Source organism: Ictidomys tridecemlineatus, chromosome 4 (genome assembly GCF_052094955.1).
Source record: "Ictidomys tridecemlineatus isolate mIctTri1 chromosome 4, mIctTri1.hap1, whole genome shotgun sequence".
NCBI lineage: Eukaryota > Metazoa > Chordata > Mammalia > Rodentia > Sciuridae > Ictidomys > Ictidomys tridecemlineatus.
The window spans coordinates 85,383,025-85,410,770 of NC_135480.1; the positions used below are offsets into that span (position 1 = coordinate 85,383,025).

The following is a 27,746-nucleotide window of genomic DNA, read 5'->3' on the forward strand; positions in this document are numbered from 1 at the left end:
GGTCATTTCTTAATGGCCTGTAATTTTGAAGTGAGGCAAGCAAGTCAATCAGGAAAAAAGTAAGGAGAAGTCAGGAGAGAACAGGTATGGAAAAAGACTTAAAGATGCAATGCAGGGTCTCTTGAGTAATGTTCAGGCCAATCCTAGCAATAATCAAAGACCAAAGAGCCATTTGTAACTGAAGAGACAAGTCCGATATTTTGATCTTCAATCTGGTGTCTCATGGGACTATTTCCCATTTCTTTCAGCATCAACCTCTACCTAGCATAAGGAATTGTAAATTAAGATGCATATGACTTGAAATATTAAAAAGTACAGCTATAATAAACCACAAAACCTTGACCAGGTCAACTTTAACATAATTATCCCATGATGCATAAAACAAAACTTAATTGCTGAATGTGATCAATTGCTAAAGAACAAGATGTACCTACAGAATATGCTCACCTGTACTTATTGCTGTCAAAGTAAAATTAAAAAGAAGAACTATAATTTCTTGCAGTGCAACTCAAATTAGGTACTTTAATCTAAACTTTATAGTTAAATTTTTCATTTTGTTTTAATATATAGGTTTATTTCAGCTGCTTTAATAGAATGACTACAAATGTGCTGTTGTAAAAGTGAGTTCTTAAAGAAATATTTATTTAAGTGGGTAAAGGAAATCAGAACAAATTACTGGTGCTTTGGAGATTGAGGTCCCTTTGCTCTGATAGCTTTTTGAACAATTTAATAGTAGAATAATGACAGAATTTTTTCTGTTAAATTAGAACCAAGTCCCACTGCCTTTCTCCAGCACTCTGTGACACTCTAACTTCCAGCACAGGGACACTTGCTAGTAGGAGGCCTAGGTTTAATAAGCATCATTATAAATCAGTTGGTATTGAATCATCATGAAGAAAAGAGAAGACATTACAGAATCAATTTTAAAAATGGATGGGGAATCCAGAAACTGACTTTGAAGATGGTTTCATTTGAGCAAATATAGTTACTGAATAGGATGCTTAGCAGTCTTTATATGGGGCTTATAAGTAAGAGGGAATCAAAGGCAAACTTCACACCACTGGATATACTCAGTCGAGTTTATAAGTATCACCAGTGGGCCAAATCCTGCTGCTCTAATAGCTAGAAGAGACAGGAGGGAAAGAAAGAGAACATGAAGAGGGCATAAAAGAAGTTGGAAAGCGTGGCAGGGAGAGAGATTGGGGGGGGGGAAGAGAAGCAGAAGAGTAGAACATTATTGAAAAAGAAATAGAGAAGATGTGCTTAAACATCTGTTTTGAGTGATACGATAGTGCTAAGCACTCAATTCACTTGCTATTTATCAGGTTCCTGATGTGCAGCAAACATTAGAAAAGGAAGCAATTGAGGGAGTCAGCTCATTAAAGCAGGATGTTATGTTAATGATAATTCCCATTTATTCCCTCAATTTACTGATGAGAAAAATGAAGTCCAGAGGTCACTGGACTGTCAGGGATGGAACACTCTAGTCATTAGCAGAGCCAGGCCTAGAAATCCACTCTCTGTGTAAGAGACAGTATTGATAATTTCTCTGCTGAAATTGCTTTGTAAGAAACTAGAATGGAAAGCACAGATAATCTTGAATTATTTGAAGAGTCCCCATCTAAAGCTGTCCAGGTTCTTTCTTCAAGGCTTATCTCAAATACTACATAGGAAACAAATATATACAAGATTTTCCTTGCCACACCTACCCTCTATTCCTTTGTATGTCAGGTTTATCTTACCTTCGTGTCTTATATCATTTATCAGTGTGGGCTTCTTTCTGTCTCCTCATCTTACACACATACACACACACACACAAAAAAAATTACAGTGAGAGTCATGTATACACAACACATATACATGCATGTATTCCTAGATAAAGACACCCTTGAACATAGTCTCCTCACAACAGCATCCCTGTTAAATTATACTGTTCTTTCTTTGGTGCTTTACACAAAGGGAGATCAAAATCTTATTTTTAGGAGATAATTAGCTCCAGGGCTATCTGATAGCCCTAGCACCAGAATCCACTAGTCCTCAGCTAGTGCATAGACTCTGAGTAGGTAAATGCCCTATCCAACCTCACAACTTTAAATGTTTTACTCTGAGAATCCAGGCCCTCTACTATTTAGATTCCAGCTATACTTCCATATCATTTTCATTCATATACCAACATACCAGAAAAAAATAATATTCCAATTATGGTGATTTTCCATCTCTTTTTCTTTGTTTCTAGCAAACTATTTGCTTTTTGTCCTGTCTTTCTCCTACTTATACAAATTATAACTATTCTTAGGAATGCCCAAATGTGTACATAGCTCTATTCATATCTGTAGATTTTCAATTTAAAATACACTCTACTGTCATGTATATCTAAAAAGAACAAATTAAAAAAAAATAACATATGGATCTAGAGACTAAGTTTCCAACTTCCTTAAAAGAAAGTATCTTGAACTGAAGGGGAAGGTTTGGTGGAATGTGGTAAAGACCCACCATTACACATATTTGAAGATTTATGTTTCATTTAATCACCACCAATAAAGGAATGCATGAGTTTGTGAGGCAGAATAGAAAGTCAACTAAATTCATGAAAAATAATTTCAGATAATATGATCAACCTAATAGCATGGGGAACATACATAGAAAATTAACCTGGACATTTTCTCATACATTTTTTGGCCATTCATATTTCTTCTTCAGTGAAGTGCCTATTCAGTCCCTTTGTCCATTTATTGATTGAGTTATTTGTGGGGTTTTTTTGGTACTAATCTTTTTGAATTATTTGTATAACTTTGAGATTAATGATCTGAATTGAATGTGGTAAAGGTTTTCTCCCATTCTGTAGGCTCTTTCTGTCCATGTTCTTTGTTACCTTTACAGTGAAGAAGCTTTTTAGTTTCATACCATCCATTTATAGATTCTTGATTAGGAGTCTTGTTGAGGAATTTGGTTCAAAGCCGACATGATGGAGAGTTGGGCCTACTATTTCTTCTAATAAGCATAGGGTCTCTGATTCATAAATGTCTATTAACTTGGCAATGATAAAGTTCTGATGTCTTTGTTTTTTTAAAAAAATCAACACAATTATTTAATATTAGGAATGGTCATAAATATTTACTTTAGAGAATATTCTAAAATTTTCTAAAGTAAATAATATAAGTAAGTGAATTACCAGTGTTGATAAACACTTTTCAATAATTATCACTTTAAATGGTCTTGAACAGGCACGTAACCCAATCCTTAAGGGAAGAGCAGGATTTCATCATCATGATTGTACCTAAGTGTACTTTTTATTTCAATGCATCAAAAATTTTAATAGTCATCAAACATACACTAGCAACCAAACCACAGTGATTTTCAGTATAACATCTCCAAGATTGAAAAGAAATTGTGACATTCATTTTATGCTTAAAGACTATTCTTTATTTCCCAGGTGTGATGGGAGAATATGAGCCGAAAATTGAGGTGCATTTTCCTTTCACGGTTACAGCTGCTAAGGGAACAACTGTTAAGATGGAGTGCTTTGCACTTGGCAAGTAAGTACATATTCCTCTATAATTAGACACAATTGTTTATTAAAATGTGACAAATCTTTTCAGATCATTTATTTTGCTAGATTTTCTTTCCCCAGAAGCTCCATAGTTGCTATACATTTTTTCAAAAAGAAGGACAAATGAGAATTGGCAAAGTAGCCAATTATAATTTTCTTCCTAGTCATTTCTATGGACTGCAATGTATATAATTTGGTCATTTTAACAAAAAGGAAATTTCTCTAAATTAAAGACAAGCTTCACTTTTCTGTGCCTCCATGCCTTATATTTCAGTATCATCCTTAATTTCATTCAGCAATGCTCCAAATAAGAGGAGGAAAAAGAAAAAGGTACTGTCTGCTTCTCATGTATAGGATGTAAATTATGTAGATTATGAAAATGGTACAGAAATTATAAGTATAATACTTAGATTATTTCAGAATCTCCAGAAATAACATCATGATAACACGAGCTGATGATATGCACAATTTGTTATCATTCCTTGAGACAGACAGAAATATATCACACTCTGTTTGCTATAGTTATTGATTCTATTTCTGAGGACTTGAATCCACCATATATTGTCACTTGTCAATGATGTTTACAATATAGGTATTGGGATCAGAGGCAAGAGTGGAATTTTGAATATATTTGATTAAAGTATTATAACTTATTTTAAATAGTGTTATTTTTTATGATAAGACCTCAGGGTCTTTATCATATAATTATAATTTGCATAAATGCATTTGTCAGTTACTAATCATCTAGCTTCAGTTGTGTTGAGCTAACTCCCACATCATAACTATAAAGTACTTGGAGATAAAACATGCTACATAAATGTGTTTATAGCAGTAGGGTTAGCCTGTGGGTGACAAAAATATTAGTAAACAAAAGAAACTCAGCTATTAACTGGAGGTTTCAGGATAAATATAGTAAACACCATTTGTTTTAATTTTAAGACTGACTGAAATAACGTGTCAGTGCAATTCTCAAATGTAAATAGGAACAAGTTCATAATAGGCCAAAGATAAAATAAGTTATTGTACAGCCCCTCTTTTAAGAAAATAATGCCCATAAGTAGAAAGATATTTTAAGGAATTAAAATGAGCCTAGAAGATATTTAGGTAGATATCTGAGGAAGCTTCCTAAATCTAAAGGCATAATGTTAAGGCATAATATTAAATAATACCTTGAAAGTCTTGTTCTTTATCATTTCTCCATGTTGTAATGTCAGGAAAAATGTCTCACATACGGTGCTTAATTCTGATAAATGCAAAAATAATATATTCTGACTTGATGCCAAAGGTTTTTATATATCCTGCAGTTAACTAATTCTTAAATGCCAGAATTTGTACTAAAGCCACAAACAAAGGGAGGTCATATTGTAAAACAAATTAGAAAACTAGATTTATAGAGAAAAAAACAATATAGAATATTTCCCTAGGCAAGCTTATTTAATAAGTTAGATTTGGTTGCTTTGGGAAGACTTGAAATGTGCTTAGTAAATTGATGCTTAAAGTTTCTTTCCTTCTAGACAGGATCCAATAGTTAAATCACTTGTATTCTTTTAATATTTTATTTTCTTCAACTTTTCCACTCCTCTTTTGTTACTCCTTCTCTCCCAAAACTAAATAAGTACAAGAGAGGGTAAAAGACACATACCACCTATATCAAGAAGGACTCTATTGTTCATTTGATATTCTTCCTGTGAAATATCACAGATGTGGAAAAAAAGAAGGCTGTCACTATCTATAAAATAACTTTCCACCCTCCTGAAAATAAACAAGATCAAAGAAATAACATGTTGACATGCTTTAATTCCTTTACAGCATGTTATCATGTTGGAGTGGGTCATCTCGAGTCCCAACATAATCCCAGCAACCTCTAATTAATGGCTGAGCATTGGCTTAGTTCTCACAGCTCATCTGAGCTGCTGCTTTCTGAATGTATGGTGCTCTAGAGGGCCTTTGTTCTGAGAACTTCAGTATCTGGCACTAGACATTGGGCAAGATGTTACCCTAGGCTGATTCTTCCTCTCAGTGTGTCTTCATAGATAGGTTTTAACATAAGAGTTTCTTCAATCAATATAATGGACACTGGTTTCTCAAAGGAGTGTTATAATCAAATTCTGTAATGGAGCATTTCAACCTCTTTTTCATCTCGTGGTTTTTTTCATTTGTCATCTCCTCTTCTATGAACACTCCTCCCCTCTTTTTCCATGGTGGTTCCCACCTGCTCTCTTGCCTCCACTGCAATAAAAGCTTCTAAAGAGGCTGTAAACATTTTTAAATTTTTTTTAGTTGTAGATGAACACAGTACCTTTACTTTATTTATTTTTGTGTTGCTGAGGATCAAACCCAGTACCTCACAATGGGAGGCAAGCGCTCTGCCACTAAGCCACAATCCCAGCTCCAGCTGTGAACATGTTAGCCATTTGTAACCACTTTATCTAACTCACATCCATTATTCTCTCTGAAAATACTTGGGTTCTTTTCTTTATAATACTTAATGTGATACTTAATGTGATTATATATATATATATATACACACACACACACACACACATATATACATACACACAAAGGAATTAAAAGGAATTAAAAGAATTAAAATGAGCCTAGAAGATATTTATTTATATATATATATATATATATATATATATATATATGTATACACACACATACATATATCCACATTTAGAAACTTCCTGTAACTCAACAATGCAGCTAGAAACAGGATTCAACGTAGATGGTTCAATGAAGTGTAGGAAATGATCAAGGTGTCGATCTGTGAGCAGGGTTAAGAAGACCACAAAGAGAAATGAAGGTATATGTAGACTGTGCATATCTGAACTCTGGTATCACTTTTTAAGCCTGAAGGCACAAAGGAGGAGGAAATGATGATACCAGAATCAGGTAGTGTTGGAATAGGCCAAAGACTACTCAGCAGGGGCTATAATCACTGGAGCCACAAGAACATAGCTAAAGAGACTTGTTTTTCTTATACCTTCTGACCTCCTCTATGGCCTCCCAAGAAGCCAACTAGAACTCAACCAGAAGTCTGTTTGCAAGCCAGAGGTTATAATCAAGACTATCCCTCACTTGTATATTGCTGTTGTCTTCTGTCATACCAGGAACACATCACTCAGGAAATGCTTGTTAAAGGAATGAATTAAATACTGTGCATATTTAATCCGATCAACAGTTAGTAATGAATAATAATAAGCTCTTCATACTTTTTTTCTTGTCCTTTACCCCCAAATAATTATACATTCACTAAACACCTGTTTCTTGCCCTATTATATTATATGTATACATATACATACATATACATATATATATGTAGTATAAATCTCCAAATGTACTCATACTCTTGTCCCATCTTTTCCTACCTATTCTTGTCTCACTTCATCAAGTAGCTTCTTGTCTTAGACCTACTATTTCTCCATCTCCTTACTATCATGATAAGAAAACATGAGCTCTACATTTTAAGTGCATAATTCAATATTGTTAACTATAGGCAGGATTATCATAACATATCTTTAGCAATTATTTATCTTATATAACCGAAGTTTTACTTTTATTTCAAACTTATCATGTTCATGTCATAGTTACTCTTAACAATTCAAACAAACAAACAAAAAAACCTCCCTTCATATATTGCCTCATAAGAGGAGATTGTTTTAAGCACAGGAATAAAAAATATTAATTAAAATCTAGAATGAAGAACAGAGTTAAAATATATATCAGAGAATAATATTGGATGTAATAATGTAATAAACACAAAGATGTTGCTGTTACTAACTTTGTCTCCTCTAGGTTTTGCTGAGGCAATCCAGATTTCTAGATTTTTACCATGTTATTAATTGAAGCACACACATTCTAGATATAATTCTTTTCAAGGAGAAATGATTCACATTAATGCACAGGTGCCAAAAAGCAAGAAGTGAGGTTTTTCTCATAGTTCATCTTGTAAATGTGAATATACCTTGAAAAAAATAACTGAATGCAGATTTGAAGGTTTTGAGAGCCCAGCTTGCCAGGCAATGTCCTAGAGACATGAGAACTTTTTCCACAGTTCCTGTTTTCAAAGAGATGCCACTGTCTCCCTGCACATAACTGGGTCTACTATCACAATCTCTTGACTCCTATCTCAATGTTGTAACATAAACATTAGCTATACCTACCGACTGACCTATCCCCCATGGTCAGCTTTTACTGCTAGAAACATTTATTGCCCTGTTTTTTGTTTTGATTTCTAAGTGAAACTGAACAATAGTACAAACAGGTTTTCTTTCCTTTGGATTTTCTCTGACTCATAACAAGATCACATGAACTTTTGATAGAGTACACTACAAAATGTCTTTGATTTTTAAAAGAATTAAACTTTTAAAATATTATTTTAAAACATTAAATTAGATGATATTTAAATATCAGAATAATGTTTTATTTATTTTTACTACATTTTTATTCCTATTTACATGTGCCTTTATCTCCTTATGAGCTGTCCCTATGGAAATGTTCATTTCCCATAAATTAAAGGATAAAGTTAATGTGAATACAGTGCACAGATCATTTTAAAATATGTTCATACTTTTTAGTTTTCTTAATGGAAAAAAGAATATTTTATGGCATCAGTTACACCATCTCTTGATATCACCAAAGTTTATCAACCTCCCTAATTTAAAATAAAAATTGGAAAACTAAACACTGTGATTTTTTTTTTCTAAATAAATCTCCACTCAAATCTTAATTTCACAAAAATCAAATAGTTCCCCAACAGGAAACTGGGGCAAAGCACAACCTCAGCATACAAGTTCAGTCCTAGAAATCACTCTTAAAATAGTATTACACAACATTGAGTACAGAATTTATAAAGTGACAACAATGTGCTATATTTGTTATTGGTCAATTTTTGCAAAGGTATTTCCCCCAAACTGGGAAATTCTTAAATATGATCCTTAGGGAAAATGAGGTATACAAAGGCTTGGAATACAGCAAAGCATAAAAATGGAGGGAGATTAATTACTTTGGAAAGGAAAGGCTGTTTTAGACATATGGAAGGTTATTATCAAGAGACTGCTCACAAGCTGTTTACCAGTTTCAACAAGGTAGGGAGGGAATGAAACTCTACCAGTATGGTATTAAACTAGAAGAATTAGATTGGGTGTACTGTAGAAGTTCTTGACAAAATGAGTTGTTACAGAGAAAATGGGTTATCAGGAGAGGAAGTGGAAGCTCTCTTTCTGCACTGCTGTAAGAATATAATAATGCCCATTTGTCTTCTAATGATTTAGATGTAATGTTCCCTGAAAGGAGAGAAATGATCCAGGTCAGGGTTAGAAATGAAAACTTTGAACATTCTCATTTGCTGGCAACTCATCCACCTACACTTAAGATAAATATTAAGAATAGAAGGATAGAGTCAGGCAGATTAATTAGCTACTTTTGGCAACTACATTGTTATATAATGGAGCAAGCTGGTGGGTGGCAAATGTATGAAGTAACAGTGAAGAATATTGGGTTTTCTTGCTCAGCATTGAGTCCAGAAGCGAGGAAGAAGGGTTGTCTGTGATATTTCTCAGGTCTATGTTTAAAAATTAGACTTAATACACTTGATCTGAGAGGTAAGAGGAGAAAGGATATGTTTTAGTCAGCTTTTTCACTGCTGTGAATAAAGGAACTGATTAGAACAATTATAGAGGAGGAAAAGTTTTTGGGGGGGTTCACAGTTTCAGAAGTCTCAGTCCATAGACAATAGGCTCTATTTCTTGGGGCTCAAGATGAGGTAGAAGAGTGTGGCACATTGGAGCAGCTCACATGATGATCAGGTAGCAGAGAGAGACCCCACTTGCCAGATACAAAATATATACCCCAAAGGCATGCCCCTCGGGATGCACCTCTCCAGTTTTCTCCCACTCACTTTTGCTCACCATTCAGTTAATCCTGTCAGAGGATTGATTCACTGATTGGATTAAGACTCTCATGGCACAATCATTTCTCCACTAATCCTCCTTGCATTATCTCACACATGAATTTGAGGGGGACCAGTCACATTTTAACCATAACAAAGCTGTAAAGTAAGGAGTCCCTAAGGGCCCAATAAATATTTCATTTCAAAGGTTCTTTTCCAGAGTCATGTCCGTTAACTTTTTGTCATTAAGAACAAAATACCCAACAAGAATAATTTAGAAGGGGAAAAGTTTATTTCAGTTCATAGTTTTAGAATTTAGTGGATAGTCTGCCACCTCTGTCGCTCTGGGCCTAAGGAGAGGCAGAACATCATGATATAAGGGCCTAGCAGAGGAAAGCTACGCCAATCGTGGTATCCAGGAAACAGAGACAAGTAGGAGCAGAGACAAAATATATAACCCCCAAAGGATGCCCCCAGTGAACCATTGCCCCCAGGCATAGTCCACCTATCTACAGTTATAATGCAGTTATCCATTCAAATTATTAACAATTGATTAGTTTGTAGCTCTCATAATAATTTCACCATCTACATTAATACAGGAGCTTTTGGGGAATACCTCATATCCAAACCATATGAGGTATGAAATTGAAAGTTGATAGTATTTTTAATTGGAGGTGTTCAATTTTTACGTCCAGTCTATGCAAGTTGATAACTAGGTAACAGAGTAAACAATTAAACTTTAAAAATGTGGAGAGTTAGTAACTGAATAGCCCAGTGGGGAGAGGAGGGGTTAGAATTATTACAAATTATTATCTCAGAAGTATCCTGCTAGGACCCAGAACTTTGAGGATTGGCTTGGGTAGCATTCATAGAAGTTTGTCTAAGAAGTTTGAAAAAATTTAAATTGTTTTACACAGAAGCAATGTGTCCCTTTTCCCCTCTGGTCTTGTAGTATACTCATACTGCCTCCTCTTGATCCTGAAGAAATGTGGCTTTCTGACTTCTAACCCCAGCACATAAAGTACAGTAAGGCCAGAGCTGAGAAAAGGGGTAATTTTAAAATGAGCCTCACTTCCACTTTACATTCTCAGACTCATTTCCTAATTAGTCACAGCCTTCTCTGAACCTCAGCCATACATGCTTTTCCATGTCTATGACTCTGTAAAACTGTGTCCTTACTCTAAAACACCCCACCATCACCATCCTGTTCTACGTACAAGACTTAGGTAAGATGCTACTTCTCCATTAAATCCACCCTGCTTTTCTTGAGATCCAATCTCTTACCTTTGGAACAACTATATATATTGGCCATGCATATTTCACCATTTTGCCTGCCCCACTGGGACAGCTGTATATATTTTTCTTCTTTACTGTGCTGAAATTTTGGATCCCTGGAGTGTTCTTATATGCAGCAGGTACTGAATAAGTTTGCTGAATTGAATTCAAGCCTGAGAAATGTGGTCCATCTTTCATTGCAGGACTACGTTATTGCCTTTGGTTTGGTCAGACAAATGTCTCCAGATGCTGTTCACTTGTTTTTTTCCCGGAAAAAACATTTACATTAACTATAGTTTTCTGGCAGGTTTCATTTCTCCATGTGACCTTTTGCAAACAGGAGAAAGATCACTAGATACGTCAAATAGCCACCACCAACAAAAAAGTAAAATCTGGTCACTGATGCTTAAGTGACCCCAATGCACAAGGGCAAACTTGGGGTTATTCTGTGATAAAAAAGCCATATGCTATAAAGCAACATAGGTTTATCTACTATGACAATCCTGATAGCTAATAGTGTTGGCAAATAGTGTTACAGGCAGACTTTTTTTTTTTAACTTTACATGTTTCTTATCTTGCTTTTGCAGCCATTAACACACAATCAGATCAGCTGTGCTCAAAAGGCCTTGAACCAGTTACTGTAATAATTATGTGAATGACCTTTCTAAACTCATCTGAAATCTGGTGGTGAGGTGGGAGGGAAGAACACATTCAATTTCCTGCTCTTTTTAGTTCCTGCTTATCTTTCTTTCAGATAGCATTTACAAATCATCTTTTACTACACTCCATCAAATGACTATTAGGAAATGAAGACTTTAAGTAATTTTTTCTCTTTTGTATGTTTATTGCAAATAAAAATCACCAGTTTTCAATTCATAAAGTCATTTTTGCAATAATTTGTTCTTTTCCCCTCAGTCCTTAGCCAAGTTGTCTCAAATGGCTGCTCTTGTGTCCCATTGTAACTGTGAGAATGACAAATATTCCTCTGAGACTTCTCACAGTCTGCAACTGGCAAATGTTCCTGAAAGAATCTGCTCTTTAGTTACAGATTGATGATTTATTAATGCTGTTTATTTGGAACTGCCAGTCACTAAGGGCTTTAAGAATTAAAAATGAATCAGAGTTGTATAGTATTTGTCTATCAAGCTAAAATAAAATTACTTAATCATTAGATTGACAGAAGATCTGGGAATAAGTCAGTTAGTAGGTCTAGGAATCAATAAATGTTTAGATTTCACATGAGAGCAGTGTATTAAGGAGTCAATAAAATTTACTTTTGTGATCTACTGGTTGTTTTAATATTGCTGAGACAAAGGAGGTATCCTCATTTCAGTGGTACCCAGAGGGGACAGGTGCAGAAAACACCTTAGAGATTACATAGTGCATAACTGAGCTTCAATTTTAGATGGGGCAGTAAGACTGTAAGAAATCACTAGACCAAGACATGTGAGTATGCTACTCTGATTAGTGCTGGATGCTTCTTCATTCTATGCTCTTTACATTTTCAAACTTCTGCTATAGTACCAACTATGGAAGAGAATATTTTATTTACATATTTACTCTTATAATCAGAGGTATTATGTATTTCTAGGGAAATAGGACAGATTTTATTATTCACATTTGGATTCAGTTAACTGATATCATATTTACAACCTTTCCAGTGCTGTCCTAGGACCACTTAATCTGCCTCAGCAAGGCCAAACAGCTAGAAAGCTGTACAGGCAAAACCAGATCTCCAGATTCTGAAACTAGTTATGTTCTCCATTTGCTGTACCACTTTTCAGTTACAAAGAGGTATTGACACTTCATCCGAGTAAAGACTTTTCTGGATGCCCTGAAATATAATCTTAATGATTGAGTATTAGGAATATTATTGTGCAAAACAGATCACCAGGGCATGTCTCAAAGCCTGAATGACTGAGATCTTTATTTAGATCAGCTTAGACTCATCTGATCATTTTATTTTTGATCAATCAGCCTGCAGTTTCCATAGATCTACTCTTTCCTGGATATTGATTGTGAGATCAAAATCTGTTTGGATATTGAAATTCATAAGGAGGATATAACATATCAGTGTGCCTATCAGAAGTTTCTTTCTTTATTCTACATCCCAAAAAAATATTCACCAGATACATAATCTCAATGCCTGAATGAGCCATTAGTGCACCAATAAAAGAAGCAACTTTAATCAAAAAGTTGGGGACAACCTCAGTGAACTTTAAAATGAACCTGTGCCTAGTACTGGATGGCTAGTACTACATCTCACTTAGATTCTAACTACATCTCAGAAATATTTCTCAAGGGGCTAGAAACAGGCGTGAATTTAGGCAAATCTTATATTCCCCCGACCTCAGTTTCTTTATTTAATTCTGAGTCTGGGATTTCTATGAAGTTATATGTGGTCATCACCCACAAATTCCAAATGACAGTTCTACTAGAAATTTATTTTTTTCCCAATATTTAGAACAAAACTTGCCCTCTAAAGAAAGATCATTTTCAAATTTTAAAATATTCTCATATACAGTTCTTATTTGATATTAAGTTGGAAATTTAGCTAGGAAACAAACACATTCTTTGAATATTTACAGTTTGTATTTATCATTTCAATAACTTTGAAAATATGTACATAGCATTCAAGTTGAACTTCCCATTCTTATCATCCTTGACACACCTTCCTCCCGAACTTTCATCCAATCATCTTGCCTCCAACTCTTGGCCTCAATGACCTCTGACAGACCATCTTTCCAAATCTGTCAACTGTTGAAAGCTCTAGATTTTATTTCTTCCATTTTATTCTGTCTGCTACTATCTTAGTTCAAGTCTCTTACCATTGCATTAGCTTGGCTTTCTTATATCTGATGCAAATAAGACTACAGTTTCACTGAAGTTGCATTAACTTTGTAAGCTCCTCTGTACTGCTTTCTGGAGGCCCAGCTATCTGCCTTTTATTTGTTAGATGTCTACCATTCCCCAGGCCTTCCTCCTGGTTTTCCTCTCACTCTTATTCCAGTCAATCTGATGTTTATTTTGGATTTCAGATCTAATTCTTGGCTCAAGTGTCACTTCTTTGTTTAGCCTGTTTAACATTCCTCAGTCCCTTGAGCCACAGCTTTGGTCCAGACTGGGGTTCTAGAAGATTGGGCTTCGCTATAGATCTAATTACATAAAAACGATTTTACTGCTACTACAGGTAAATACTTAGAGAGTAATCCTAAGTATAAACCCTTAATTATCTTTTTCTTTCTTTCTTCTAAACTTTATCTCTTTTATCACAATAAATGGTTCTTAAATTAATTCCTACTAACTTTGTATATGCTGAACATTTGTTGACGGAATTAAGTTACTTATCAACATAACATGTAACTGTGTATACTCAGGAATGAACAGGAATGAACTAATATATGAAAGGAATTCTAAGCCTGAGACCACATATATGTGGGCATTTAATTTGTACAAATAACACTGAGTGACAATGATGCTGTACCTCAGAGTATGCCTCATGCAGTAATATTTGTCTGTCTGTGCTCAATCTTAAGAAACACAATTTTTAGAGTTGGTATTTGGGACTGATTTGTTTCACCAGAGTTACCATGATATATATATATATATATATATATAAAATCTGTGACAATTTTCTGGTAATCATGACTGTTGGTCTATACACATAAGGAATGGCCTCAGTACAAATCTGACTAATCTGACAGCTTGTGGCTTCTAATCACAGAGAGAGCAAAATTGGTGGGTCTCCTTATGGGCTGTAACTATCAAGTTACTTCAGAGGAACGGATTGTCTCTCTCTCTCTCTGCAAAATATCCCTGTGTGTATCAACAACCTTAAGAGCATAATTTCTCCAGTAGTAATTTTATTATTGTTATTGATCTCTATTTTTTAAGATACTTTATTATAAAAATAATTAATAAAAAATCATTTCAAATTATATAATCTATATAGCATTTTTCAAAAATCACAGTTTTTCTTCTATTATATTTGTTCTATTATATTTGTATAATAATTTGGGGGAATTATTTTTGAAGTTTTAGGGAGATCCCTTAGATTCATTAATCTCATATTTATAAGTCAAAATTTAGTTTGTAGTAACAGAAGTATTTCTATAAAGGTCTAATTTTATCTATTCTTGTATAAAGTTTTTTTTTTCCCATTTTAGAATTTATCCTGAAATTCAAAGTATGTCTCACATCTATTTATCTTCAGTCTTTCTTGTCAGATAGCTGATTTAGAAGAAAGTTTATCATGTGTTTCTCATATCTATGACACAGAAGACCACTTATAAATTTATGAGTTTACTCTCACGTTCTCAACAAATGAGTAACCAGAGACATAATTTCATCTTTGTCTTTGGAATCTCTGAGGGCATCATGCAACTAGAAACAGGGTGCCATTGAGATGAGGGAAGGGAGGGAGAAATCCCATATTAGTTACAAAAACTTCCTTTGTCTATATCTTACAGCTAACATTCGCAGAATTTTATTTATCTCTATAATCATATTTATCATAAAAATATACTGTGAAGTTATATGTCCTAACTTTATACTCTTCTATGTTATTAAACTGATAATACTCTTTATATATGCATGTTTCCACATGCTCAATGTATAATCAAAGTGGTTCTGAATTGTTTTAAAGCTCATTTATTATTACCTAAGATTACTCATTTTATAATCTTTCAATATATCTAAACAATTTTTATTTCATAGGATGATGAATTAGAGGTTGTCTTTTTTTTTCATTCATGTGGTACTTTTTCTGTTAATTGTCTCTGTCTATATACTTGATGTTCAGTGGTAGAGGCATATGCACATGGTGGAATTTGGTGCAATAAGATTAAATGTATTTCTTGTTTCAGAGAAATATGTATGTGTGTGTATGAATAAGTTGGTAAAATCCATAGAAAGAGCATCTTAGGATAGGGTATCCTGAAATAGAGTATCGGACATAAACTCAGCATGTAACATTCTGTTTTTCCTTTCTTTCTATTTTGAAATGCAATATAGCAGCACCTACCTTCTGTGACCTGTTTTTGTTTGTTTTTTGTTTCTTTTGTTGTTGTTGTTTGCAGTTATATAGTGCAGAAAAGGTTTCATGTCAAACCATTTATAATGAATTTTAGACTGAAAAATAATTCCATATAATAGCCACTAGATACAAAATAATACTCAATGGGAACATATGTTGCTGTTTCACAGAACAAAAATCAAGTGATAAGTACTTTTGATCATTTCTATTCCCTACTTATATTTTCTTTTGGGGATTGAATCAATCTAAATTACAACTTTTAGAATGTCTTATTTACGGCTATTTCCTCAAAGGAAGGTCCATTATGAAATCAGGTCACTTGTTTTATGCATCCCTACAGACATCTGTGGCTTTCTTAACATTTCTGAAAGAGGTGCACACGTCGGTATTTGCTACATAGGGCAAGAATAACTTCGTGCCCCCACTTTACCTATTCCTTTATAGTTAGCCACATTCCATTGATAAAAAGCACGCAATATATAGGCATAGATTTTTAAATGTTACTATCTCTGACATTCAGATGTATGATACAAAGTGATGCCAGTCTAATTGACAGTATTACCTTTCTTAGTGAACCTTAAAAAAAGTGAGTCTTATAATCAAAAGTATCTTGAATGTGATAAATTAGAATAATTAAGGCTAACATAGCATATATTAAGCCCTAAGTTGGTGATCAACTCAGTAGGAACCTAAGTGGTGACATGTTCTTCCTCTGTTAATGAGCAGTTTAATTTTAAAAATCTGAAATAATAAACAAATATCTATCTTATGGTACCAGTAATCTTTTAGTACAAATGATTTTTTACTACATATTTTTATCTTATAAAAACAACAAAAGTTGGGCTGGGGATGTGGCTCAAGCGGTAGCACGCTTGCCTGGCATGCGTGCAGCCCGGGTTCGATCCTCAGCACCACATACAAACAAAGATGTTGTGTCCGCCGAGAACTAAAAAATAAATATTAAAAATTCTCTCTCTCTCTCTCTCTCTCTCTCTCTCTCTCTCTCTCTCTCTCTCTCTCTCTCTCCTCTCTCACTCTCTCTTAAAAAAAAAAAAACACACACAACAGAAGTTACTATAGCGTTAGTAGTCTCAGTTACTCCTAACCATGCCATTTCTTTGATTCCATGTGCAACAATGTTCAAATATAAAGAAGTGGATTAAAGAGATTTCCTCTGTTCTTTGCCTTTGTTATCAATCTTGCACCTGTGAGTTTTGTTGACTGATGTAATAAATAACAAAATGAAGAGGTGATACCTAAAGAAATGGTAAAGAAAATGGTCATCAGTTTAGTTCTTCATTTACTTCTGTTTTGGGGCCAAAAGGGTAGACTAGAAAGAATAAATAGTGTATTTTCAGTGGCTAAAATGTACAGAAAAAAAATCTATTAGTCCAATTAAGTAAATTACATTGCTAAAGTATCAAGCTGCTTTTAAAAAGCTTCACTGAAGTATATTTGGAATATAATAAAGTATTTAAAGTATAAAATTTGATACATTTAGCATATGTATTGTTACCATGAAAACATCACAGTATTCACATGGTGAGCATATTCATCATACACAAAATTTCTATACGTACATTTATCATCCCTTTTCCAGTTCCCATCCATGCATCCCCAACCCTAGGCAAAGACAGATCTGCTCTTTTTTTCTGTCAGTATAGATCAGTTTGTATTTTCTAAAGTCCTATATAGCTGGACTCATTCAATACATACATTTATTTTCTTATGTTGTCTGGCTTCTTTCACTCAGACTGATAATTTTAAAATTTATACTAATTATTGGATGTGTCAATTGAACATTCCTTTTTATTGTTCATTAGTATTCAATTTTAAGTTATGTCACAGTATGTTTCTCTGTTCACCCACTGAGGGAAATTCAGCTTGATTCCATGTTTCAGTTATTACCATAAAGCTTCTATAATTCATAATTCATAACTCATCTTTGCATTTCAGTATTTATATTAAGATATGTATTTAGTGGTTACTATGACATTTTGTATAAAGTTGAATTTCTCAATGACTAACATAATTGAATATGTTTTTTGTCCTCACTTGATACTTGCATCTTTTTTAATTAATTAATTTATTTTTTATTTATATATGACAGTGGAATGCATTACAATACTTACTACATGTATAGAGCACAATTTTTCATATCTCTGGTTGTTTACAAAGTTTATTAACACCAATTTATGTTTTCATACCTGAACTTTGGATAATAATGATCAATACATTCTACCATCATTAATAAATAACCCCATGGCCCCTCCCTTACCCTCCAACCCCTTGGCCCTATCTAGAGTTCATCTTTTTCTTCCATGCTCGCCCTATGAATCAGCCTCCTTATATCAAAGAAAACACTTGGCATTTGTTTTTTGGGGATTGGCTAACTTCACTTAGCATTATCTTTTCTAACTCCATCTATTAACCTGAAAATGCCATGATTTTATTCTCTTTTATTGCTGAGTAACATTCCATTGTGTATATATGCCACATTTTTTTATCCATTCATCTATTAAAGGGCATCTAGGTTGATTCCACACTTTAACTACTATGAATTGTGCTGCTGTAAACATCCATGTGCTGTGTCCCTGTAGTATGCTGTTTTTAAGACCTTTGGGTATAGACCAAGGAGAAGGATAGCTAGGTCCAATGGTGGTTTCATTCCCAGTTTTCCAAGAAACCTCCATACTGCTTTCCATGTTGGCTGTGCCAATTTGCAGTCCCACCAGCAGTGTAAGAGTGTACCTTTTTCTTGGATAGGCAGAATTAATATTATCAAAATGACCATATTACCAAAAGCACTATACAGATTTAATGCAATTCTGATCAAAATCCCAATGACATTCCTCATAGAAATAGAAAAAGCAGTCATGAAATTCATTGGAAAAATTAGAGACCCAGAACAGCTAAAGCAATCCTTAGAAGGAAGAGGGAAGCAGGTGGCTTCACTATACCCGAACTTAAACTATAGTACAGAGCAATAGTAACAAAAACAGCATAGTATTAGCACCAAAATCGACTGGTAGACTAATGTTAAGTTCTTAGTGTTCTTTATATAACCTTGAAATTAGTGCTCTATCTGAGGTGCATGTGTTAAAGATTTTCTTTCATTCTGTAGGCTTTCTCTTCAAATTATTTTAGTTTGGATTATTTACTGTTAGTATACTTCTGTATATATATATAAATGTAAATATACATTTTGTATATTGATCCTATGTTGTACAACCTTGCTATTCACTCTTGCTATTTTTTGTTCCCCAAAAGCCATAGGGTTTTCTATATTATTCAAACATGTATCTGTGAATAGAAAGTTCTACATCTTTTCTAATCTAAAAGTCTAGATTTTCCTGCCTTATTGCACTGTCTGGAACTTGCAGCATGACTGTGAATAGGTTCTTGAGAGGACCCATCCTAGTGTTATCAGGAGAAAGCACTCAGTCGTTCTCTATTATGTACAACATTCACTGAACATTTTAGTAGATGTGCTTAGCAGGTTGAAGGAGTTTCCTTGTTCCTCTGGTTGTAAAAGCATGAATGAACATTGAATTTTAAAATGCTTTCTCTGAGCCTAAAGATTTGTTATTATACTAAATTGTACAGTACTTTGATTGAATTTTTAAAATAATAAAACAAATTTATTTACATTCTTGAAATAATATGATTGGATCCAGTTTAATGTATTTTATAAGGATTTTAAATATGTTTATGAATAATGTTTCCCTGTAGTGTTGTTTTCTTTTAATATTTTTGTCTAATTTTAGTATTGAAATAATGTTGAGGGGCTGGGGATGTGGCTCAAGCGGTAGCGCGCTCGCCTAGCATGCGTGCGGCCCGGGTTCGATCCTCAGCAGCACCACATACCAACAAAGATGTTGTGTCCGCCAAGAACTAAGAAAAAAATAAATAAATGTTAAAATTCTCTCTCTCTCTCTCTCTCTCTCTCTATCCCCCTCTGTCTCTCACTCTCTCTTTAAAAAAAAAAAAAAAAAAAAAAAAAAAAAAAAAAAAAAAAAAAATAATGTTGACCTCACAGACAAAATTATTTCTTCCTTTCAGCTTTCTTAATTCTTTGTGTAAAACTTATATTATTTTCTTCATTAAATGTTCAATGAAATCCTTTTATTAATCTCTCTGTACCTAGAGTTTTGTGCAAGCTAGAGGAAAGGCTTTAATTAGAAAATCAGTTTCTTTAGTACATATAGGCCTGATCTGATTATCTGTCTTCTTACATGAACTCTTCTATTTTTATCTATTTCCAGGACATTTTTTTCACTTCAAGTAACTTGCCAAATGTATTGTGATAATATTGTTCTAATACTCCCTTATTTTCATTTTGATATCTGTCAAAAATATGGTAGTCTAACCTCTTTCATTCTTGGCATTATTATTATTATTATTATTTTTTTTTTTTACTTTATGGTCATTATCAATCTGGGGCAAGGTTCATTCAATTAACCTTTTTTTTTCTAAATAACAACTTTGGTTTCATTGACTTTTTCTAGTTTTCCATTTCTCTTTCATCAATCATTATTTTCTTTCTTTGGCTTGTCTTAATTTTCATTTGCCCTTCTTTTTCTATTTCTTATTTAAATTATGAGTCATCGATTTGAGACTCTTTTCTAAATTACTTGCATAAATTTTCAGTTAAGTACTTATTTTTGCCGCACACAACATATTTCGATATATATGTTTTTATTTTCATTCAATTCGGTACTTTCCTTTTTACTACATATCATCATGAGGCATAACATGATGGCGTGCTCTATGACATGGCAGAATGATCAAATCAAGGTAATTAACATATCCAACACCTAACATAATCATTATCTTTATGTGGTGAGAACATTTAAAATCTACTCTTTTTATTATCATTATTACTTCATTTTTTTGTTCGACTTAGTTGTACATGACAAAAGAATGTATTTCAATTCATTACATTCAAATGTAGCACAACATTTCAATTCTCTGGTTGTATATGGTTTAGAAATGCACCATTTGTGCAATTATTCGTGTACCTAGGGTAATAATGAATGCTACACATTATTAACTATAATTGTCATGTTCTACAATATTTTCAGAACTTATTCCTTCTAACTGAAGCTTTTTACCCTTTGAAACTTTTCCCTAGTCCCTATCCCCTCAGTCCTTAGTAACCAGCTATTCTAGTCTCTACTCTTCAGAACATGTTGTCAGGTTCAACATGTGAGATCATGTAGTATGTGCCTACCTGGGCCTGGCTTATTTTATTTAGCATAATGTACTCCAAAGTCATCCATGTGGTCTTGAATGACAATTTCCTTCTCCTTTAAGACTGAACACTATTGCTTTGTGTATATATACCATTTTCTTTATCAATTCATCTGGTAATGGACACTAGATTCATTGCTTATCTTGGCTTTTGTGAGTAAATGCTACAATAACAAAGGAATTCAAATACCCCTTCAAAATAGTAATTTCATTTCATAATATAGTAGTTTATTTTTTATTTTCTGAGTACTTTCATTACTATTTTCCATAATGGCTTCACTCATTTATACCCCACCAACAATGCACAAGGATTCCCTTTTTCCCACATCCTCACCAACACTTTTTATTTTTTGTCTTTTTGATAAAAGCCATTCTAGAAGGAATGAACAGATATCTCATTGTGGTTTTAATTCTTGTTGTTCTGATCAATAGTAATGTTAAGAATATTTTTGATGTACATATTGGCCATTTGTTTGGCCATTTCTTTATAAAATGCCAACTCAACTCAAGTCCTTTACCCATTTTTAAAATTTAATTTAATTTTTTTATTAGTTATACATGACAGTACAATGATCTTGACATATCATACATTGGAATCAAATGGGATATAATTTCTCATTTTTCTGATTGTACAGGTTGCAAAATCACATTGGTCATAGTCACGTATGTACATACAGCACTAATAATGTCTATTTTATTCTGCTGGCCTTCCTGTCCCCCTTTCCCTCCCCTTCCCTCCCCTCCCATCACTTCTCTTTACTCAATCTAATGTGACACACTTCTTTTTTTTTTCCCCCTCACAACATTATACATGTATTCTGTATAACGATGAGGGTCTCCTTCCATCTTCCGTTCAATTCCCCTTCTCCCTCCTTTTCCCTCACACCTCTCTTCCCTATTTAGTGATAATCATCTTTTCACGCTCTTCTCCCCATCTCATTTTGAGTCACCCCCCTTATATCAGAGAAGACATTTGGCATTTGTTTTTTAGGGCTTTTTTTTTAATTGGTTTATTTCTTATTATTGAACTGGTACGGTATTATATACAGCTTACATGTTCAATCTTGGTCTGATATATGGCTGGCAACTATTTTCTTTCCTTTACAGGTTGTCACTTCAGTCTCTTGATTACTTCTTTTGCTATGAAAAATATTTTTGGTTAAGCACTGTCCACTTTCTATTTTTGCTTTTCTCACGTGTATTTTGGGGATTGTATTCCAAAATATCTGAGTCAAGACCAATGTCAAGAAGGTCTTCCCCTGTGTTTTCTTTGGGTAGGTTTACATGTTTACGTCTTACCTTTGAATTTCACTCCATTTTGAGTTGATTTTTGCATATCTGGCAAGTAAGGACAAAATTTAATTCTTCCAAGCAGCATTTTGAAAAGAGAGTATTCTTGGCATCTTTGTCAAAGAGCTATTCACAGTAGATGTGTGGATTTATTTCTGGGTTCCAAATTCTATTCCATTGGCATTTATGTCTGTTTTAGTGCCAGTGTCATGCTACTTGGATTATTATAGCTTTGTAGTAGATTTTGAGATCAGTTAGTGTTTTACCTTCATGTTTGTTCATTTTACTGTAGAAGGCTTTGGCTATTCAGCATGTTTAGTGCTTACATATGAATTGTCTCTAAGATGACATGAGTGTATGTGTGAAAACCCTAAAGCCTCCACCAAAATAAAAAAAAAAGAACACAGATGTGTTAGAACTAATTTTTAAAAATTCAATAAAATAATTTTAAAAAATAAATTTGCAGGATACAAAATAATCATAAAAATGAATAGTGTGCCTGCAAATTAACAATAAACTATCTAAAAACCAAACTAACAATTTGATTTACAACAGCATCCAAAAAATAAAATATTTAGAAGTAACTTTAAGGATATGAAAGACCTGTGCACTGAAAAATATAAAATATTGATGAAGGAAACTTGAGAAGATAGGCAAAAGAAAATAGATTTACTTGGGGTCATGGACTTGGAAGAATTAATATTTTTTTTTAAATTTAGTTATAAATGGACACAATACCTTTATTTTATTTGTTTATTTTTATGTGGTGCTGAGAATGTAACCCAGCACCCCACATGTGCCAGGCAAGCACTCTACCACTGAGCCACAACCTCAGCCCCAAGGAAGAATTAATATTTTAAAATACCCATATTATTAAAAGCCATCTACAAACAGTGCAATCCTTATCAAAATTCTATTCTGTAGTACAAAATTATTTCCCTACACTTTCAATTTTCTCCTATATTTTTACCCTTTTTGGAAATTTAGTTATTTAGAAGTATGTTATTTAGTTTCAAGTTATTCATTATTTTTCAGATTTGTTATTAATTTCTATTTTAATTCCATATTGTCAAAGAAAAGAGCCTATGGAATCTAAGCCTTCTTAAATACATTGAGATTTGGTTTATATCAAAGACTTTGGTATGGTTTGGTATGTTTCATGTGCACAAGGGAATGGTTTGCCTACCATTGTTAAAAAAGTGGATTCTGCCTGATAGGGTGACACATGCCTGTAATCCCAGCAGTTTAGAAAGCTGAGGCAGGATTATCATGAGTTCAAAGCCAGCCTCAGCAATGGGTGGGGTGAGGGGTGGCTAAGCAACTCGGTGAGACTCTGTCTCTAAATGAAATACAAAATAGGCTGGAGATGTGGCTCAGTGGTTGAGTGTCCCTGAGTTCAATCCCGGGTACCGGAAAAAAAAAAAAAAAAAAGTGGATTCTTCTACAAGTGTTAAGTAGGTCAATTTGGTTGAGAATGTTACTCAGACTTCTCTACCTTTATTTATCTCCTATCTATTTCTTCTATAGATTGTTGGGAATAAAGTAAGGATTTCCCAAAATATTTATAGATTTGTCTGTCTCTTCTTGCAGTTTTATTAGTTTTTGACTCATATTTTGGACATCTATAAAGTAAATGTCTACGTATGACAAAAAAAAGCCTTCAATATCTGATTTTGTAGTACACTGATGTGATTTATAGCAGATTAAATATTGCAGAAAAAAGCAATGAACTTGAAAACACAGCAACAGAAAATACCTAAAACTGAAACAACACAAAAGAATTAACAGCAACAGATATAGTAGAGTATCAGTGAGCCTATTATAAATGTAATTTTATCTCCTAAATTAAAAGGAGTGGGGAGAGAGACTATTTTGAAATGTAATGGCTAACTATTGGCTACTACATTGAAACTTATTTTATATCAAAGACTTTGGTGTATTTTGGTACAATCCAAGAAACTCAAACCATAGCCCAAAAATTCTTTGGGCAGGTACAAAGGAGAATGTTTGGTTAATTTTATGGAAAGAATATGTTTAGTTTTCTCATTCCCATGGACAATAAATGAGATTCATTTTCTGCTGTTTCAGTCCTCCCCAGACCCTGGTGGTATCAGTGTTCTGGAGTTTGATCATTCTATAGGTGTGCAGCAGTATCTTGATGTTATTCTAGTTTGCAATTTTTCATGACTTATGATCTGGAATATCTTTCATAGGCTTATCTTTCACCTCCATTTCTTCTTTGATGAGGTATCTATAAGATCTTCAGCCCATTTTATATTGAGTTTGTTTTCTTATTGTTGAGTCTTAATAGTTCCTTATATATTTTGGATAACAGTCCTTTATAGTTTTAATATTTTATGTTTAATATTCTTTTTTTAAATACTTTGGATAGCAGTCTTATATACTTTCTCGTAGTTTCTGGCTTGTCTTTTCATTCTCTTGACAGTGACACAGAGCATAATTTTTAAATTATCATTATTTTTGTGGTGCTTGGGATTAAACCCAGGACCTCAAGCATCCTAGATAAGAACTTGGCCATTGACCTACATTTCCAGTTGAAATTTTGAATTCTAATGAAGTACACTTATCAGTTCTTTCTTTCATGATTGTTATTCTGGTATTGCATTAAAAAATGTCATCATTAAATGCGTGATTATCTGCATTTTATTCTAAGCATTAAAGTTTTTGTCTCTGAAATTCTGATTTGAAATTTTTAAAATTCTTTTTGATTTTTACTAATAAATATAGGTAATATTTCCTCTGGGTTCTTGAACATACAAATCTACATTAATGTTCTTCTTTAATAGACCTATTTATTGTATGTTTCATATGTATATGAGTTTTGGTTGACTGTAGTTTTTCCTCACTATGAGTTATATTTTCTTGAATCTGTACATACCTGGAAAAATTTTCTTGTCACAAATTTGAATTTTGCCATCTAGGAAACTGAATATTTTTGATCTTTGTTCTATGATGAGATTCTTAGTTGGAATCATTTGACTCTTTTACATCTCACTTTTAGCACTAATTAGATTACTGGTAATTTTTCCCTACTACGGAGGCTCAGCCTTTCTCAGTACTTACAACTAATGACTTCTGAATTGCAAAATTCTCCACTCTGGCTTTTAGGAACAAAGTATTTTCAGGTTGGCTGAATTCTGACAACTGTTCCTTCTAATATTTCAGGATGTCCTTTTTGTTTTATAAGGTCTTTTCTCATAATCACATGTCAGTCAGTAATGAAGTGAACACTTAGCGTGGGTCTCCCATAGGTCTCCTCAATCTCTCCTGCAGTTCTATTCCCTCAGGTACCATGAACCCTGGCAACCACAGCTCCCTAGATCCAGGCTCTGTTTCCTAACCTTAAAGTGACTACTGAGCTTGCCTGTCTCCCTCTTGATACTGCAGGTTGGAAACTCTGGGGGCGGGGGGCAAACTGTAGCAGTAGTAGGCTCAGCTTGTTTATTTAACATTTTCAGGAATTATATCCTCTCCATCCTAATGTCCAGTATTTTGAGTCTCATTTTTAATGTATTTTTCATAGTGTTGAGCTATTTCGTCCTCAATCATTTTTATATAATAATAAATAAATGAAAAGTAAAAATTTTATGTTCAATCAACTCTGCCTTAACCATCTTTATTTAACCAAGGGTATAAGAATAAAGCAATTTCCCTGTGAGATATGGTAGATCTACCTATCTTTATTTAAAAATTATGCTCAAACTCTGGCAACAGAAAGGTAATAGGTTGATTTTTGACCAAATCCATTCTCAGAAAAAGTTTGAAATGAGAACAACAAAAAGCAAAGTTAATTTTCTCATTTCACCTACCCATAGCTCAAAAAATGATTTCAACCAGATTAAATTCATAAGAACCTGTCATTCTTTTATAGTTCAATAGGAGTATTTTCAGAACAAAAAGTCAGTAAAATGAAGGTCTGTTAGTTTAAGGAACCTAATTGCAAATTTCAGCTAAATCATTTACCAACTATACAACATCAGAGGGGCTTCCTCCTCTTTGAATCTCATTTTCATAATTTGTGAAGTAATCATGATAAATAGCCTCATATAATTGGTATTAGAATTTTCCAATGCAAAACAAAATAGCTTGAACAAGTGTCTGAGAAATGTTTTGTTTTTAATTATAATATTCTTTACTTAAAACAAAGGCCTCAGTCAGTATAAATTAGTAGGTAATATGAGTTCAAAGAATGCAAATGTAATGCAAATATTAATATAAGTCAATTTAAATAGTACTGAAAGGTAAATCTGAGTTTCTCTTCCTCCAGAACTAAAATTGCTCAAGGAATAATCTACCCCTTATATAAAATGATTTATGGGTTGTTAGTGCTCCTTGGCTTTTGTGGGTTTATTTTTGTTAAAAATATTTTGATAAATAATGTTAATTTTAAATATGTAATGAATATTCATGCTCCTTTCATTCTGTCTTTATACCAAAATCATTACTAATATTTTCTGTTAATAAATTGTTCAATTTATACTTATTTTCTCTATTTTAAAAATTAGAATATTATGGCTGGTTGTGTACTTTATTCCAATGAAAATTCGTTTAAAACATTGTGTCCCTTGAAAATAAACTGAGTTATCCCTCAGAAATGATCTGTGCTATACTCTGTAGTGTGTCAGGATTTGACTCAGTATAGTGAGTGTAGGGAGAAATAGACTAAATTTATACCATGCAATGTCTGTTGCATTTTTTGCAATATCTACCTAATGATAAAAATGAATTTTGATTAAGAACAGAATTTACTGTCCTAAATACAATCAGAGCCATGGATCTTTCATTAGTATAGTGTATCATTAACATAGCCCCTTAACCACCTGAGATTAAGATTTGCCAGAGATCTGCATCCATTGTACACAGGTGGCACCCTTTATTGTTCTTCTTTGCATTTGTTCTTGCTAAAAACACTACAGAGCCAGAAAGATATTTCACATAATTATGTACATTGAAAATATATATGAATAATGGCTTCAAAGTTATCTTTTTCTATTTAGAAGATTTCCTAATCTCTGTTTACTTACCTGTAAAACAGAGAAAACCAACTTCTGTGCTTCTGTGAAAGTTAAATGATATAGAAAATCCTGAAAATAGATGGTCAGTTAATTATAGCTATATTATTTTATTATCCAGCAATCATAGATAAATCAAGAGCCTGAAAGACTACACTTCCCAAATACAATTCTTTCACTATGACCTCGATTAGATAGATATTAAAGTAACTGCCAAGAGTCTCTCCTAAAGTCACAGTACTAAATCTACTATTTTTATTTTAGAATTCTGATCTCAGAATCCCCATCTTAGTATTGTTTACCTATTGGACTACACAGTCTGTATGCACTAGATTTACATAACACTCTGGTGGATGTAAGCATTAATTTTAATGTATATCTCCTATCTTGATGAAAAGATACACAGAAGAGCAGAGA

At 33.4% G+C, this 27,746-nt stretch overlaps 1 protein-coding gene across 3 annotated transcripts in view; it reads left to right on the forward strand.

Moving 5' to 3' along the window:
* Positions 1–27,746, forward strand: part of Cntn5 (contactin 5) — a 1,189,809-nt gene that overhangs the window by 870,467 nt on the left and 291,596 nt on the right. For all 3 annotated transcript variants that reach the window (XM_078046906.1, XM_040285131.2, XM_078046907.1), the window contains one exon: positions 3,434–3,536. In XM_078046906.1, coding sequence (XP_077903032.1) covers positions 3,434–3,536 — 103 coding nt within the window. The remainder of the gene's footprint in view (positions 1–3,433; positions 3,537–27,746) is intronic.